This window comes from Mobula hypostoma, chromosome 12 (assembly GCF_963921235.1).
Source record: "Mobula hypostoma chromosome 12, sMobHyp1.1, whole genome shotgun sequence".
In the NCBI taxonomy this organism is placed as follows: domain Eukaryota; kingdom Metazoa; phylum Chordata; class Chondrichthyes; order Myliobatiformes; family Myliobatidae; genus Mobula; species Mobula hypostoma.
The window spans coordinates 3,372,419-3,386,817 of NC_086108.1; the positions used below are offsets into that span (position 1 = coordinate 3,372,419).

The following is a 14,399-nucleotide window of genomic DNA, read 5'->3' on the forward strand; positions in this document are numbered from 1 at the left end:
CAGGCGATAGGTGCAACCGGGAGAAGGTGAGGGGAGTGGGGTGAAGTGAAGAGCTGAGAAGTTGACTGGTGGAAGAGATAAAGGGCTGGAGAAGGGGGAATCTGATAGGAGAGGACAGAAGACCATGGAAGGATGGAAAGGGGGAGGAGCACCAGAGGGAGGCGATGGGCAGGTAAGAAGGTGTGAGAGGAAACAAGAATGCGCAATGGTGAAGGGGGGGGAACTATGGGAAGTTCCAGAAATTGATGCCATTTCTAAGTAGAAAAACTAGCAGAAATAAGGTTACATTGTTTGGAAAATTGAGGAGGTGGAGCTAAGTAGTTATGTTGCCCAACAGCCACTCCTCTGCTTGCATTTTTCAGAAACAGCTCTATTTCCATCTTTAATATCTCTATTTTTTTCCCTTTCAGGGTTCTTTTGAAAACCCTGACCTGGAGTTACACACTGACTTCGGTTCTTTGCGGGAATGGGACCTGCTCTCGGGGTTCCACAATCGGCCACTATTCGGCACGCCAAAGGCTTGGCCGAAGATTTCAGCACGGATTCAGAAGCCTGGGATCTCGAGGAACTGGAGACGGGCAGATGAAGGGTTGGTGTCGCCACAGAAGACCCGTGTGTCGTTGGGGGAGTCGGAACATCTGCTGTGTGCCTGGGGACCCAGGATTCTTGCGACCTTCAGGCACAGAGCTCGAGAAAAGCAACGTAATGGATTTTTAACATCGTAAACCAGCGAGTTGTTTGTTATGTCTCCCCGCTTGTTGGAAAACAGAGTCATCTCTTTCTCCCTTATTAGGAGAGAGAGAGCCTGCAGCATGTTGAATTACCGGGTGAACAATGTAGTCTTTGGGGTAACTGCAAGTCTGTGTCTTTGCTATTGCTTTGCTCACACTTGAGTGCTGGTAGCGGGTGCATTCTATTTTTGCCGGTGGAGGGAGGGGGACTGTTGCTCTCTGCAGCTTGCACGTGGGAGGGAGGGGAACTTGGGGGGGACTTTGGGGTTCTAACATTTAACTGTCGCTCATTCTTTGGGGCACTCCTCTGTTTTCGCGGATGGTTGTGAAGAAAAAGCATTTCAGGATGTATATTGTATACATTTCTCTGACATTAAATTATACCTTTGAACCTTTGAAGAAGAGATTGACAGGAGGCTTATTTTAAGTGCTTAAAGTTATGATAGAACATAGGAATTGCTCTATGTCCTACACCTGTACCTAATAAAGTGGCTACTGAGTGTATATTTGTGGTCTTCTGCCTCTGTAGACCATCCACCTCAAGGTTTGACACGTTGTGCATTCAGAGATGATTTTCTGCACACCACTGTTGTAAAGTGTGGCCATTTGAGTTACTGTTGCCTTCCTGTCTGCTTGAACCAGTCTGGCCATTCTCCTCTGACTTTCGCCCACAGAACTGCTGCTCACTGGTTGTTTTTTGTTTGTCACACCATTCCCTGTAAACGCTAAAGCAGGGGTTCCCAATCTTTTTTATGCCATTATTCAACAGCATTAAATAAGAGGTCTACAGACCCCAGATTGGGAACCCCTGCTCCAAAGATTGTAGTGGTTGAAAATCCTAGGAGATCAGCAGTTTCTGAGATACTCAAACCATACTGTCTGGAACCAACAATCATTCCACAATCAAACTCACTTAGATCACATTCCTTTCTTGTTCTGATGTCTGGTCTGAGCAACTCAACCTCATGACCATGTCTTCATATTCTTACCCATAGAGTTGTTCCCATGTGATTGGCTGATTCGATATTTGTATTAATGAGTAAATGTACAAAAGTACATCTTTTGTACTGTAATAAGGTGACCACTGAGTGTATATTAAAGTTATGATGTATTTACAGATTGTATGTTTTTTACTTACTGTATTTTAGATTCATTCAAGTGAAACATTACACTGAACACTCACAAGGGCAAAGGCAGAGGCTGCTTACTTGGTAAGTAACATGTGGCTAACTTCTAGAGAGTCTCTCATCGGAGTTGTAGGGGTAAGCCATATATTTCAAACAGGCAATAAAAGGAGGCAGAGGAAGTAAGATTGGAAATGTGGATAAATGTGTCAGTAAATATCAATGACTGTACGTACTTTCAGAAACATCCAATGCTTCACTTGCTTCCCCTTGGGAATCCGGGCTCTGAAACAAAACAAGCAGAACTAGTTTCAGCTGTTGACACAATGACTCAACCCACAAAGACCCCCTCTACATTGTGATATTGTGGATGTTGTAGATTCTGCAAGTAATTGGATATACCTAAGGCAAAGGTTGATAGATTCTTCATTAGTCAGGGAATGAAGGAATATGGGGAGAAGGCAGGAACTTGGGGCTGGGAGGGAAATGGATCAGCCATGATGAAGTTTTGGAGGAGACTCAATGGGCAGTGGCCTAATTCTGCTCCCAGGTCTAATGGTCTTACATTTGGGCTCTCAAAGGGGCGCCAAGGGAGCGTCGTGGTTAGCACATCACTTTGCAGCACCAGTAACCCAGGTTCAGTCCCCACCTCCATCTGTAAGGAGGTGGGACATTTTCCCCATGACTGCATGGGTTTCCTCCCACACTCCAAAAACACATGGGTTATCAGGTTAATTGGTCACACGGGTGTAATTGGGCAGGGTGGGCTCGTTGGGCCAGGAGTGCCTGTTACCGTGCTATATCTCAAAATAAAAGGTATTAAACATTATACTCTCCCCAGCAAAGAAGATAACTGATGATTTTTACAAATTACAAATATTACTTAGAAGTATATCATTATTGCACAATGTAAGCCATCAGTAGGGGACTAGAGCAATACAATAGTGTAGCAGTTAGTGTCACACGATTACAATGCCAGCCACCCAGGTTCAGTTCCCCTAGTTGTCTGGCAGGAGTTTATACATCTTCCTTGTGACCACATGGGTTTACTCCAGGTGCTGCAGTTTCCTCCCACGTTCCAGTGAGGGCACTAGTGAGGGAGGCCACCAAGAGACCTATGTCAACACTGGCCGAGTTACAAGCTTCAGTGGCTGAGATGGGAGAGACTGTGCATACAACAACTGTTGCCCGGGTGCTTCACCAGTCACAGCTTTATGAGAGAGTGGCAAAGAGAAACCCACTGTTGAAAAATCTCACATGAAATTTTGACTTGGAGTTTGCCAAAGGCATGTAGGACACTCTGAAGTCAGCTGGAAGACGGTTCTATGTTTTGATGAAACTAAAATTGAGCTTTTTGGCCATCAGACTAAGTGTTATGTTTGACTTATGCACATCATCAAAATACACACAATCCCTACTGTGAAGCATGGTGGTGGCTGCATCATGCTGTGAAGATGTTTCACCACAGCAGCCCCTAAAAGGCTTGTGAAGGTAAGAGGGTAAAATGAATACAGCAAAATACAGGGAAATCCTGGAGGAAAACCTGATGCAGTCTGCAAAAGAACTGCAACTTGGGAGAAGATTTGTTTTCCACCAAGACAATGACCTCAAGCATAAAGCCAAAGCTACACAGGAATGGCTTAAAAACAACAAAGTTAATGTCCCGGAGTGGCCAAGTCAGAGTCCAGACCTCAATCCAATTGAGAATTTGTGGCTGGACTTGAAAAGGGCTGTTCACTCATGATCCCCATGCAATCTGACAGAGATTGAGCAGTTTTGTAAAGAAGAATGGGGAAAAATTGCAGTGTCCAGATGTGCAAAGCTGATAGAGACCTATCCACACAGACTCAAGGCTGTAATTGTTGCCAAAGGTGTGTCTACTAAATACTGACTTGAAGGGAGTGAATACTTATGCAATCACTTATTTTGTGTTTTATATTTGTAATTAATGTAGATCACTTTGTAGAGATCTGTTTTCACTTTGACACAAAAGAGTCTTTTTCTGTTGATCAGTGTCAAAAAAAGTCAAATTAAATCCACTATGATGCAATGTTGTAAAACAATAAAACATGAAAACTTCCAGGTGGGGAGTGAATACTTCTTATCGACAGTGTACAAGAGACAAATAAAGTTAATCTTTAGATCTTTTGTTATCCCGCCCCCACAACATCTGGTTGCATCTACAACCTACCAGCCCCTCACTCACCATTCCCACTCACTTCTTTATAATGGATAGAGAGTTCTCTCTCACACCTGACACTGGGTCTTAAAATGAAATATTGTCCAGCCCTTCATCTCTACAGATGGTGCTTAACCTGCTGAGTTCCTCCAGCAGTTTGTTTTTACTCATTACCATGGCATCATAAACCCATCAAATGAATGATACCGCAGATACAGATCATTTTGAATACTAGTACTACACTCCAGGACAAAACAAACACACATACACAAAATGCTGGAGGAACTCAGCATCTACGACCAGAGTAACACACACAAAACACTGGAAGAATCAGCCGGTCAGGCAGCATCTGTGGAGGAAGGAGGATAGCTAGAAGGTGATAGGTGAAGCCAGGTGGGTGGGAAATGAAAAAGGGCTGGAGAGGAGAGTTGACCATAGGAGATAGGGAAGGAGGAGGGGACCCAGGGGGCGATGATAGGCAAGTGAGAAGAGGTAAGGGGACAGAGTGGAAGCTACTCAGACAGAATATATGGTGCTGCTCCTCCACCCTGCGGTTGGCACAAAAGGAGGCCGTGGGCCGACACATCAGAACAGGAATTGGAAAAGGAATTAAAATGTTTGGCCACCAAGAAGTCCCACTTGTGGAGCAGAGGTGCTCGATGAAGCAGTCCCCCAACGTTTGATGGGTCTCACCAACATAGAGGAGGCTGCATCAGGAGCACCGGACTCAACAGATGACCCCAGTCATGTAACATATTTTTCTTATTAATTAACAGAATTACTTAGTACCTCACTGTCAGAGTCTGCACCAGTCTTCACGTCTGAAGCTAATGAAAGAAAAGAAATTTGTTTAAGGATAGCTCCTGAAAGTTCAAAGCTCAAAGTACATTTATTATCAAAGTGTGTATACATTATACAACTTTGAGATTCATCTCCTTACAGGCAGCCACAAAGCAAAGAAACCCAAAAGATGAACCCATAAAAAGACCGTCACACACCCGTTATGCAGAGAGAAAAAAAGCAAATTGTGCAGACAATAAAAGTAAGCAAATAGCATTCAGAACTGACATTTTCTGAAAGACATGAAGCCAGGTGTCACTGCGGCCGAAGCAAGCCACAGTGCCAGTTTATTCCAGAGCCAAGTAAACACCATGAAGCAGCAAGCAGAACCAATCCAGACCTGAGACACTAACTTCTTCAATCTGGCCTGGCACTTAAATTGTCCAAACATCAGGCATCGGGTTTACACCCGTGAAGTCTTACCACAACAAAGGTTAATTTAGCCTTGTTGACGTAAGTGTCATTGTGTTAAAGGCACATGTTGCTATGTAAATACAAACTCCTTGTATTACAAGTAAGATCTGCAGCTATTTAGAATACAAAACAAAATCAGAAAACACTGGAAACTCTCAACAATTCAGGCAGCATCAGTAGGAGAGGAATAGACCAACATATTGGGTCAAGGTTCTTTATCACAACTGGAAAAGTGAGAAGACAAAATTGTTTTCAGTTGCACAGCAGGGCGGAGTTCCCTCTATGCTGCGTGGGTGTACAGCTGCACAGTGACTGAAATGCTTCTGCACACATAGCCTTTGTTGCCTCACTGCCGGAATTTTCTTTTATGGAACGTTAAGTTAAAGTGCCACAGGGTTTTCAAGCTGTGGAAAAATTTCCTCCTGAGAGCAAAGCTTGTTCCCCCCACTGACCCGGCTGTTAAAAAAAATTAGGAGTAACATTGCAGAAAGGTAAGGGTGAAGATTGCGAGAGAAAATATCTGTGATAGCATGTAAATTGAAATAGTCAAATTATTTTAGAAACTGTTAGCTGGAGGCAGAAAAATAAAACCGAAGCTGAGCGATCTGGACATACCTATGGGAGAGGAGTGTGTGTAAACATTCACTGAGATTGTTAAATTAAAGGGCTCTAATGTACAAAAGAGCCTATGTGGGGCATTGTTGGAGCAACATTCTGTTGGAGCAGAAATTGAAAATGAAAAGGTTCGAAATTCAATTTCACTGAAGAAGTCTGTGTGCCCGCGAGTGCATTGGAGGCTGGCAGCTGGAGATGGCCTCTCTTTGGGTTGTTGAACTGTACGTTCGTGGGTGGTTTGGAGAGAAGAATGGGGCTTTTTACTGTTGTTGTTTTGTTGCTTGTTGCTTTGTCGCTGACGACACTGTTTGAGTCTCAGAATTGTGGGAAATAAAGAGCAAATGGTGCTGTAGAGGAAGAAACTGCGAGAAAGGATAGAACCAGTTATGTTTTTTGCAGCCTATCCCTTTAACTGGCCAAACCGGCTCTTTCTTCTTCTTCTTCTTCTATTTCCAGCTGTTTAGACACATCTAGGCGTATTACAGCCCTCCCACAGGATATATAATTAATTATAGAACTTCAAGGAACTCAAATTCTCGAATACAACCTAGTCTCACACATAAACTGAATGATAGACTCTTCAATCAGATGTTGATTCTCTTGATGGCCAAACAAAGATTGAATAGAAAACCAAAATAAATATGATCCTCTCATATCCCTTTTGCCAATCACCTGTCCAGCTCTTGACTCCATCCCTCCCCCTCCTGTCTTCTCCTATCGTTTTAGATCTCCCCCCTCCCCCTACCACTTTCAAATCTCTTACTCACTCTTCCTTCAGTTAGTCCTGACAAAGGGTCTCGGCCCGAAACGTCGACTGTACCTCTTCCTAGAGATGCTGCCTGGCCTGCTGCGTTCACCAGCAACTTTGATGTGTGTTGCATAAATTTAAACTAGATAGCCTGTTGAACGGCATGCTTCTTTCAATTTTGTATCGATTACGCCTCAGCAAAACATGCTGGACAGTCTCTGGGCTACCACAGTCACATAATCCAGTAGCATGTTTTCCTATTATCTTTAAATAATAGTTTAGCCCACAATGCCCCAACCTGAGTCTTCTAAATTTCACCATATCTCTACGACTTAAAAGGTAACCCTTTTAACTCGTGAGTGACTAGAAAAATAATGCCTGCCCCTTAATTCATTTTTTCAATCCTCCTGCCACTTCTTCGCTATACCTTTTTTAATCCTACTTCTCAATTCTGCTCTGCCTAGGGGAACCGGCTCTTTAAAAACAAAACCCGCCCCTTCTTTGTTCTGATTGGCTGGACCAACATAAACCTCGATTCTCTTAGGTCAGGCAATTGTCAATCGCATGGCGTCACCATAAAACCGGTCCCACCCCACCCCACCCCACCCCACCGCAAAGCCTCGGTTCCCGACCATTTTCGGTCCAGCCGAAAGAGCGGGTTTATGTCACTTCTGATTATAATCAGACGAGAGCGACCGCCGCCTCCTCCCCACCGGCACCACCCCCATGTTTCACCTTCCTGCCGAGACATCGAGTTGATTTACGGTCACCGGCGCTCCCACCGACACTCCGATCCGCCAGCCCCGTACAACCTGGTATTAACGTCCGGTCCTGTAACTGAAGGCGCAAAGAAAGGTTCCGGCACGGGAGTCGGCATTGTGGCGCTGAGCCCTGTTACTTAGAGTAGATAGTGAGACCATAAAACAGAAGAGCAGAATTAGGCCATTCAGTCCATCGAATCTGTTCCGGCACTCCATCATGGCTGATTTATTATCCCTTTCAACCCCATTTTTCTGCCTTGCACCAAAAGCCTCGAATGCCCCTTCTAATCAAAAATTCATCAACCTCTGCTTTAAATATACCCAAAGACTTGGCCTCCACATCCTATATGGCAATGAATTCCACAGTTTACCACCCACTGGCTAAAAAATTCCTCCTCATTTTGGTTAATTTGTAGGAAAAGATACTCTCCGTATCCACTCCATCTAGGCCTTTCAATATCTGATAAAATGAGATTCTCCCCTTATTCTTCTAAAACTCCAGCAAGAGGGGGGGATCTTATTGAAACATATAAAATTCTAAAGGGATTGGACAGGCTAGATGCAGGAAGATTGTTCCCGATGTTGGGGAAGTCCAGAACAAGGGGTCACAGTTTGAGGATAGAGGGGAAGCCTTTTAGGACCGAGATTAGGAAAAACTTCACACAGAGAGTGGTGAATCTGTGGAATTCTCTGCCACAGGAAACAGTTAAGGCCAGTTCATTGGTTATATTTAAGAAGGAGTTAGATACGGCCCTTGTGGCTAAAGGGATCAGGGGGTATGGAGGGAAGGCTGGTACAGGGTTCTGAGTTGGATGATCAGCCATGATCATACCGAATGGCGGTGCAGGCTCGAAGGGCCGAATGGCCTACTGCACCTATTTTCTATGTTTCTATGTTTAAGTATGGGCCAAGAGCTATCAAACACTGACCTACTCACTTATTTGGGCCCTTAGTTCCTCAGTGGAGCATAGGCCAAGGATGACCTCCTGTCTCTATCATCCAAAGTCAATGGCGTGGTTGGAGTACCAATGGATTTCTGAAATCCATTTGTATCCACTGTACAGGGGATTGGCCTGTACAGCTTCACCTGAGCCCCGTTGGCCGGCCTTACCCATTTTTCTGTGCGAGGAGTGGCACCCCACACAGACTTCCAATCTGCGCCTTGTGAGGCATGAAAATGCCCGACACAGGCCTCTCATGGTCTGAGTCGACGGTCCCCTTCGACCCATTTCCACCTTTCATGACAGGGAGGTAGGGTTGGACTTTGAGAGGCCATCAAGCACTGAGCTGGTGTTCAACATGAAGCTAAATGTACTAAGAGTGGAGTTGAGGTGCTGTTTCCCACAGCTAATGTTGGAGAGCTGGAGAGAGGAAAAATATGGAAGGGTGGGAAATAAGAAACACAATGTGGTGGAGATAATCTGCAGGTCGGGTATCATCTGAGGAAAGAGAAACAGATTTATCAAATAGCCTGAAGAAAGGTCTATGATTTGAAATGTTAACACAGGTTTTCCTTCTGCAAATGCCACCTGATGCACTGAATATCCCCAGTACTTTCTGCTGAGGCAGTGGTAACAAATTTGTATTATTTATTGAATTGAAATGATACCCATGACTGTGTTGCCACCCACACCTCCAATCTGCTAATTAAATTTGCTGACGATACTACACTGATCGGCCTAATCTCAAATAATAATGAGGCAGCCTACAGGGAAGAAGTCATCACCCTGACACAGTGGTGTCAAGAAACAACTTCCACCTCAATGTTGCAAAAACAAAGGAGCTGTTTTGGATTCAGGAGGAATGGAGACAGGCTAACCCCTATTTACGTCAGTGGATTTGGGGTTGGGAGGGTGAACAGCTTTAAGTTCCTCGGCATCCACATCACTGAGGATCTCACGTGGTCTGTACCAGCTGTGTGGTGAAAAAGGCACAACAGCACCTCTTTCACTTCAGACGGTTGAAGAAGTTTGCTGTGGGCCCCAAAATCCTAAGAACTTTCTACAGGGGTGTGATTGGGAGCATCCTGACTGGCTGTATCACTGTCTGGTATGGGAACTGTACTTCCCTCAATCGCAGGACTCTGCTGACAGCCCAGCGTGTCTGTAGTTGTGAACTTCCCACTATTCAGGACATTTACAAAGACAGGTGTGTAAAAAGGGCCCATAGGATCACTGGAGACCCGAGCCATCCCAACCACAATCTATTCCAGCTGTTACCATCCGGGAAACGGTACCGCAGCATGAAAGCCAGGACCAACAGGCTCTGGGACAGCTTCTTCCACCAGACATCAGACTGATGAACTCACGCTGACTTGGGTGTACTCTATATTACATTGACTGTTCTATTTATTATAAATTATTATAAATTACTACGATTGCACATTGCACTTTTAGATGGAGATGTAACGTGAAGATTTTTACTCATGTATGTGAAGGATGTAAGAAATAAAGTCAATTCAATTCAATTCACTACAAGCACAAACCAGAAATCATAGCTGACTGGAGAGTTTCACGTACTGCTTAGGGATTGGGACATTGCCTTCAGATCGGGAGGACAGGATGTCTCTAAGGTCAGTAAGAGCTGCAATCTCCTGTGCCATTGGGAAGGCAAAGCACAAGTATGCACAGAAAATTCACAGACACCGCGTGTGGCAAGGTATTCAACCCATAACAGATGACAAGTCCACCCTGCGAGACAGCTTCTTCCACCAGGCCGTCAGACTGATTAATTCATGCTGATACAATTGTATTTCTATATTACATTGACTGTCCTGTTGTACATACTATTTATTATAAATTACTAAATTGTGCGTTGCACATTTAGATGCGGACGTAACGTAAAGATTTTTACTCCTCATGTATATGAAGGATGTAAGAAATAAAGTCAATTCAATTTGATTCAATCATATTTCCTCAGGACACAATCAGTGCTGGCTGAGAGAGCCTTTCCTTTCCCCCACTATCTTTCCACGTAATTTTCCACGACGTTCCTCTCAACTTAATATTAATGCTACAACTAATAATAATTATAGAACATTTTTCACACCGATGATGTAGTTCGAAGTGCTTTTCAGTGGGGTAAAGTGCAAACATGAAAATAATAAAAAGATGTTAGTTAAAAGCAAGGTTAAATAAATAAATTTGGAGCTGGTATTTAGTCATAGTCATAGTCATAGTCATACTTTATTGATCCCGGGGGAAATTGGTTTTTGTTACAGTTGCACCATAAATAATAAATAGTAATAGAAAATAGTAATAAATAGTTAAATAGTAATATGTAAATTATTCCAGTAAATTATGAAATAAGTCCAGGACCAGCCTATTGGCTCAGGGTGTCTGACCCTCCAAGGGAGGAGTTGTAAAGTTTGATGGTCACGGGCAGGAATGACTTCCTATGACACTCTGTGTTGCATCTCGGTGGAATGAGTCTCTGGCTGAATGTACTCCTGTGCCCACCCAATACATTATGTAGTGGATGGGAGACATTGTCCAAGATGGCATGCAACTTAGACAGCATCCTCTTTTCAGACACCACCGTCAGAGAGTCCAGTTCCATCCCCACAACATCACTGGCCTTATGAATGAGTTTGTTGATTCTGTTGGTGTCTGCTACCCTCAGCCTGCTGCCCCAGCACACAACAGCAAACATGATAGCACTGGCAACCACAGACTCGTAGAACATCCTCAGCATCGTCTGGCAGATGTTAAAGGACCTCAGTCTCCTCAGGAAATAGAGACGGCTCTGACCCTTCTTGTAGACAGCCTCAGTGTTCTTTGACGAGTCCAGTTTATTGTCAATTCGTATCCCCAGGTGTTTGTAATCCTCCACCATGTCCACACTCAGTTCTCAACATTACATCCTTGCTTTTATATTCTAATCATTTCCTGTCAGAGTCTCCTAATTTTCAGACTTTCCTGTGCCCTGTGTCACTTTATGGGCATTCAGTCAATCTCTATGTGTATAATAGATGTATGTATATTTATTATGTTTTTAATTAATATTGTGTTCTTTATCTTATCGTGTTTTTTTGTGCTTCATTGGATCCAGAGTAACAATTATCTTTTTCTTCTTTATACATGTATACTGGAAATGACATCAAACAATTTTGAATCATATTGCTGAGAATAATAAGAACGATTTTAAAAACGAACAAGTTTTGCAGGGTTCTAGCCTTCCTTTCTCTAACCACTTTTAGGGGAAGTCATGTGACAAACGAAGGCCAGAGTGCTGTCTCAGATCTATATGAGCACTCAGGCCCGTCGTTAAGTCAGTGAGCCTCAGTGGCCGCAGGAACCAGCTGCAGAGAAGCTGGACGCTGTGGTTTTCCTGAAGACATGTCAGAGCGCAGATAGAAATAGTTATCAGCTTCCTGTGCATGAGAGTTCTCCGAACCCCCCCTAATCCTTCACTGGATTTACAGTCTCTACCGTGATGTGCATGACACATCTGCCTGGAGGTATAAAATATGTATCATAGAACATGGAAGAGTACAGCACAGGAACAGGCCATTCAGCCCACAATGTTGTGCTAAAGGTATATTGTGCTAAAGATAGAGGTATATAAAATTATGATGGGTATAGATAGAGTGAATGCAAGCAGGCTTTTTCCACTGAGGCAAGGGGAGAAAAAAAACCAGAGGACATGGGTTAAGGGTGAGGGGGGAAAAGTTTAAAGGGAACATTAGGGGGGGCTTCTTCACACAGAGAGTGGTGGGAGTATGGAATGAGCTGCCAGACGAGGTGGTAAATGCAGGTTCTTTTTTAACATTTAAGAATAAATTGGACAGATACATGGATGGGAGGTGTATGGAGGGATATGGTCGGTGTGCAGGTCAGTGGGACTAGGCAGAAAATGGTTCAGCACAGCCAAGAAGGGCCAAAGGGCCTGTTTTTGTGCTGTAGTTTCTATGGTTCTATGGTTCTAACCCAGCTAAAATGTAAATCAAAAACACCCAAATACTAATCCCTCCTACCTACATCATGTCTATATCCCTCCATCTTCCTCACATCCATGCGCCTATCCAAATGTCTCTTAAAAACCTCTAATGTATTTGCCTCTACCATCAGACCAGGTAACGCATCCACCACTCTCTGAGTAAAAAACTTACCCCTCACATCCCCTTTGAACCTACCCCCACCTCCCTCAATACATGCATTAGACATTTCAGCCCTGGGAAACAGATACCCTCTGCCTCTTATAATCTTGTAAACCTCTGTCAGATCTCCCCTCAGTCTCCGACGCTCCAGAGAAAACAACCCAAGTTTGTCCAACCTCTCGTGGTAGCACATGCCCTCGAAACCAGACAGCATCCTGGTAAACCTCTCCTGCACCCTCTCAAAAGCCTCAACATCCTTCCTATATTTCAAACATTGTAATTCTCTCTTATTTCTCTGAAAATATGCAGGATGGGGTTACTAGTCTGATTGGCAAGGATTGTCAAGCTGAGTTGGGCAGAGTTGACGGGTATTTCCATTGGCTGGTGACAGGAGATGGATGTATTAGCTAATCAATGGCAGAAGTACATCGGGTGATAGAGTTGCCAACTGTCCACCAATCTGAGGCCTCCGCTGGCCAGGGTCGACCATGGATGTTACATCCCAGCTGTCTAGATACGCAAGCCAGGGCAGTACGATATGGAGAACAAGCTGTTGCCCATGTAGCAAACTCCCCCTCTCCACCTCCACACATCTGACGAAGCCAGAGTAATGGCAGTGACTGATACAGTTTAACACCAGCAGCATTACCGGAGTTGGTAGTCAGCATTAAACTCAATGTAGGACTGCCTTACGGACTCCAGGTCCAGATTTTTCCCTTGGGGTTTAATGCCGAAGCCTTCCCCATGAGTTGGGTTTAGCCACAAGGCAGCGGAGGTTTGAGATCAGAGTTTTCCTTCTCCTAGATGAGCTGCCAACCACGGCTGGTGAGCCCCATCTGCCCAAAGCGACCGGCTTTAAGGCGCCAGTAACCCGCCTTTGCTCCTTCTTCTGTCAGTAGAAATGGTTCCGCCGGGCTTAGTAGCTAAGCCACACGTGAAGGCCAGGAGCTGGACTTGGTTGTCAGAGGCTGTTTGAGATGCATGGCAATGGGAGCATTTAATACTGAGTTTGATCGAGGTGCGACTGCACAGGCGTGTGGACGTCAGCGGGTTAGACTGGCAGGAAGAATTTAAAAAGAAGGCAGCTTTATAGAGTAGGAGGGCTTTGGCGATAATGGATCGAGGCGAGGTAAGATACTTGTGAAGGATAGGAACAGGAGGTATGTCTGTGAGGCCGGTGTTCTGTACTGGGTGTCGGATGTGGGATGTCTGGGAGACTCCCAGCCTCCTGGATGGCCACATCTGTGTCAAGTGCGTCGAGCTGCAGCTCCTCAGGGACCATGTTAGTGAAATGGAAATGCAGCTTGATGACCTTCGTCTGGTCAGGGAGAGTGAGGAGGTGATAGAGAGGAGCTATAGGCAGGTAGTCACACCGGGGCCTGGGGAGACAGATAACTGCGTAACAGACAGGAGAGGGAAGGGCAAGAGTCAGACACTAGAGAGTACCCCTGTGGCTGTACCCGTACCCCTTCACAATAAGTACTCCTGTTTGAGTACTGTGGGGGAGATGGCCTACCTGGGGGAAGCAACAGTGGCCGTGCCTCTGGCGTAGAGTCTGGCCTTGTGGCTCAGAAGGGTAGGGAAAGAAAGAGGATGGCAGCAATGATAGGGGACTCTATAGTTAGGGGGTCAGACAGGCGATTCTGTGGACACAGGAAAGAAACTCGGATGGTAGTTTGCCTCCCAGGTGCCAGGGTCCGGGATGTTTCTGATCACATCCACGATATCCTGAAGTGCGAAGGAGAACAGCCAGAGGTCGTGGTACATATTGGTACCAACGACATAGGCAGGAAAAGGGAGGCAGTCCTGAAAACAGACTACAGGGAGTTAGGAAAGAAGTTGAGAAGCAGAACCACAAGGGTAGTAATCTTGGGATTACTGCCTGTGCC

At 44.8% G+C, this 14,399-nt stretch overlaps 1 protein-coding gene across 3 annotated transcripts in view; it reads right to left on the minus strand.

Moving 5' to 3' along the window:
• The window catches only part of sirt2 (sirtuin 2 (silent mating type information regulation 2, homolog) 2 (S. cerevisiae)), a 73,077-nt gene extending 65,587 nt beyond the window's left edge, over positions 1–7,490 (minus strand). The window contains exons 1-3 of one of the 3 annotated variants that reach the window (XM_063064850.1): positions 7,387–7,490; positions 4,824–4,861; positions 2,092–2,140 (exon numbers count right to left, since the gene is read on the minus strand). In XM_063064850.1, coding sequence (XP_062920920.1) covers positions 2,092–2,140; positions 4,824–4,861; positions 7,387–7,402 — 103 coding nt within the window. In that variant the 5' untranslated portion in view covers positions 7,403–7,490. Of the gene's footprint in view, positions 1–2,091; positions 2,141–4,823; positions 4,862–7,078; positions 7,115–7,386 lie in introns of those variants that run through there. The other 2 variants (XM_063064851.1, XM_063064852.1) reach the window with 2 other exon arrangements.
• Positions 7,491–14,399: the final 6,909 nt, after the last annotated feature.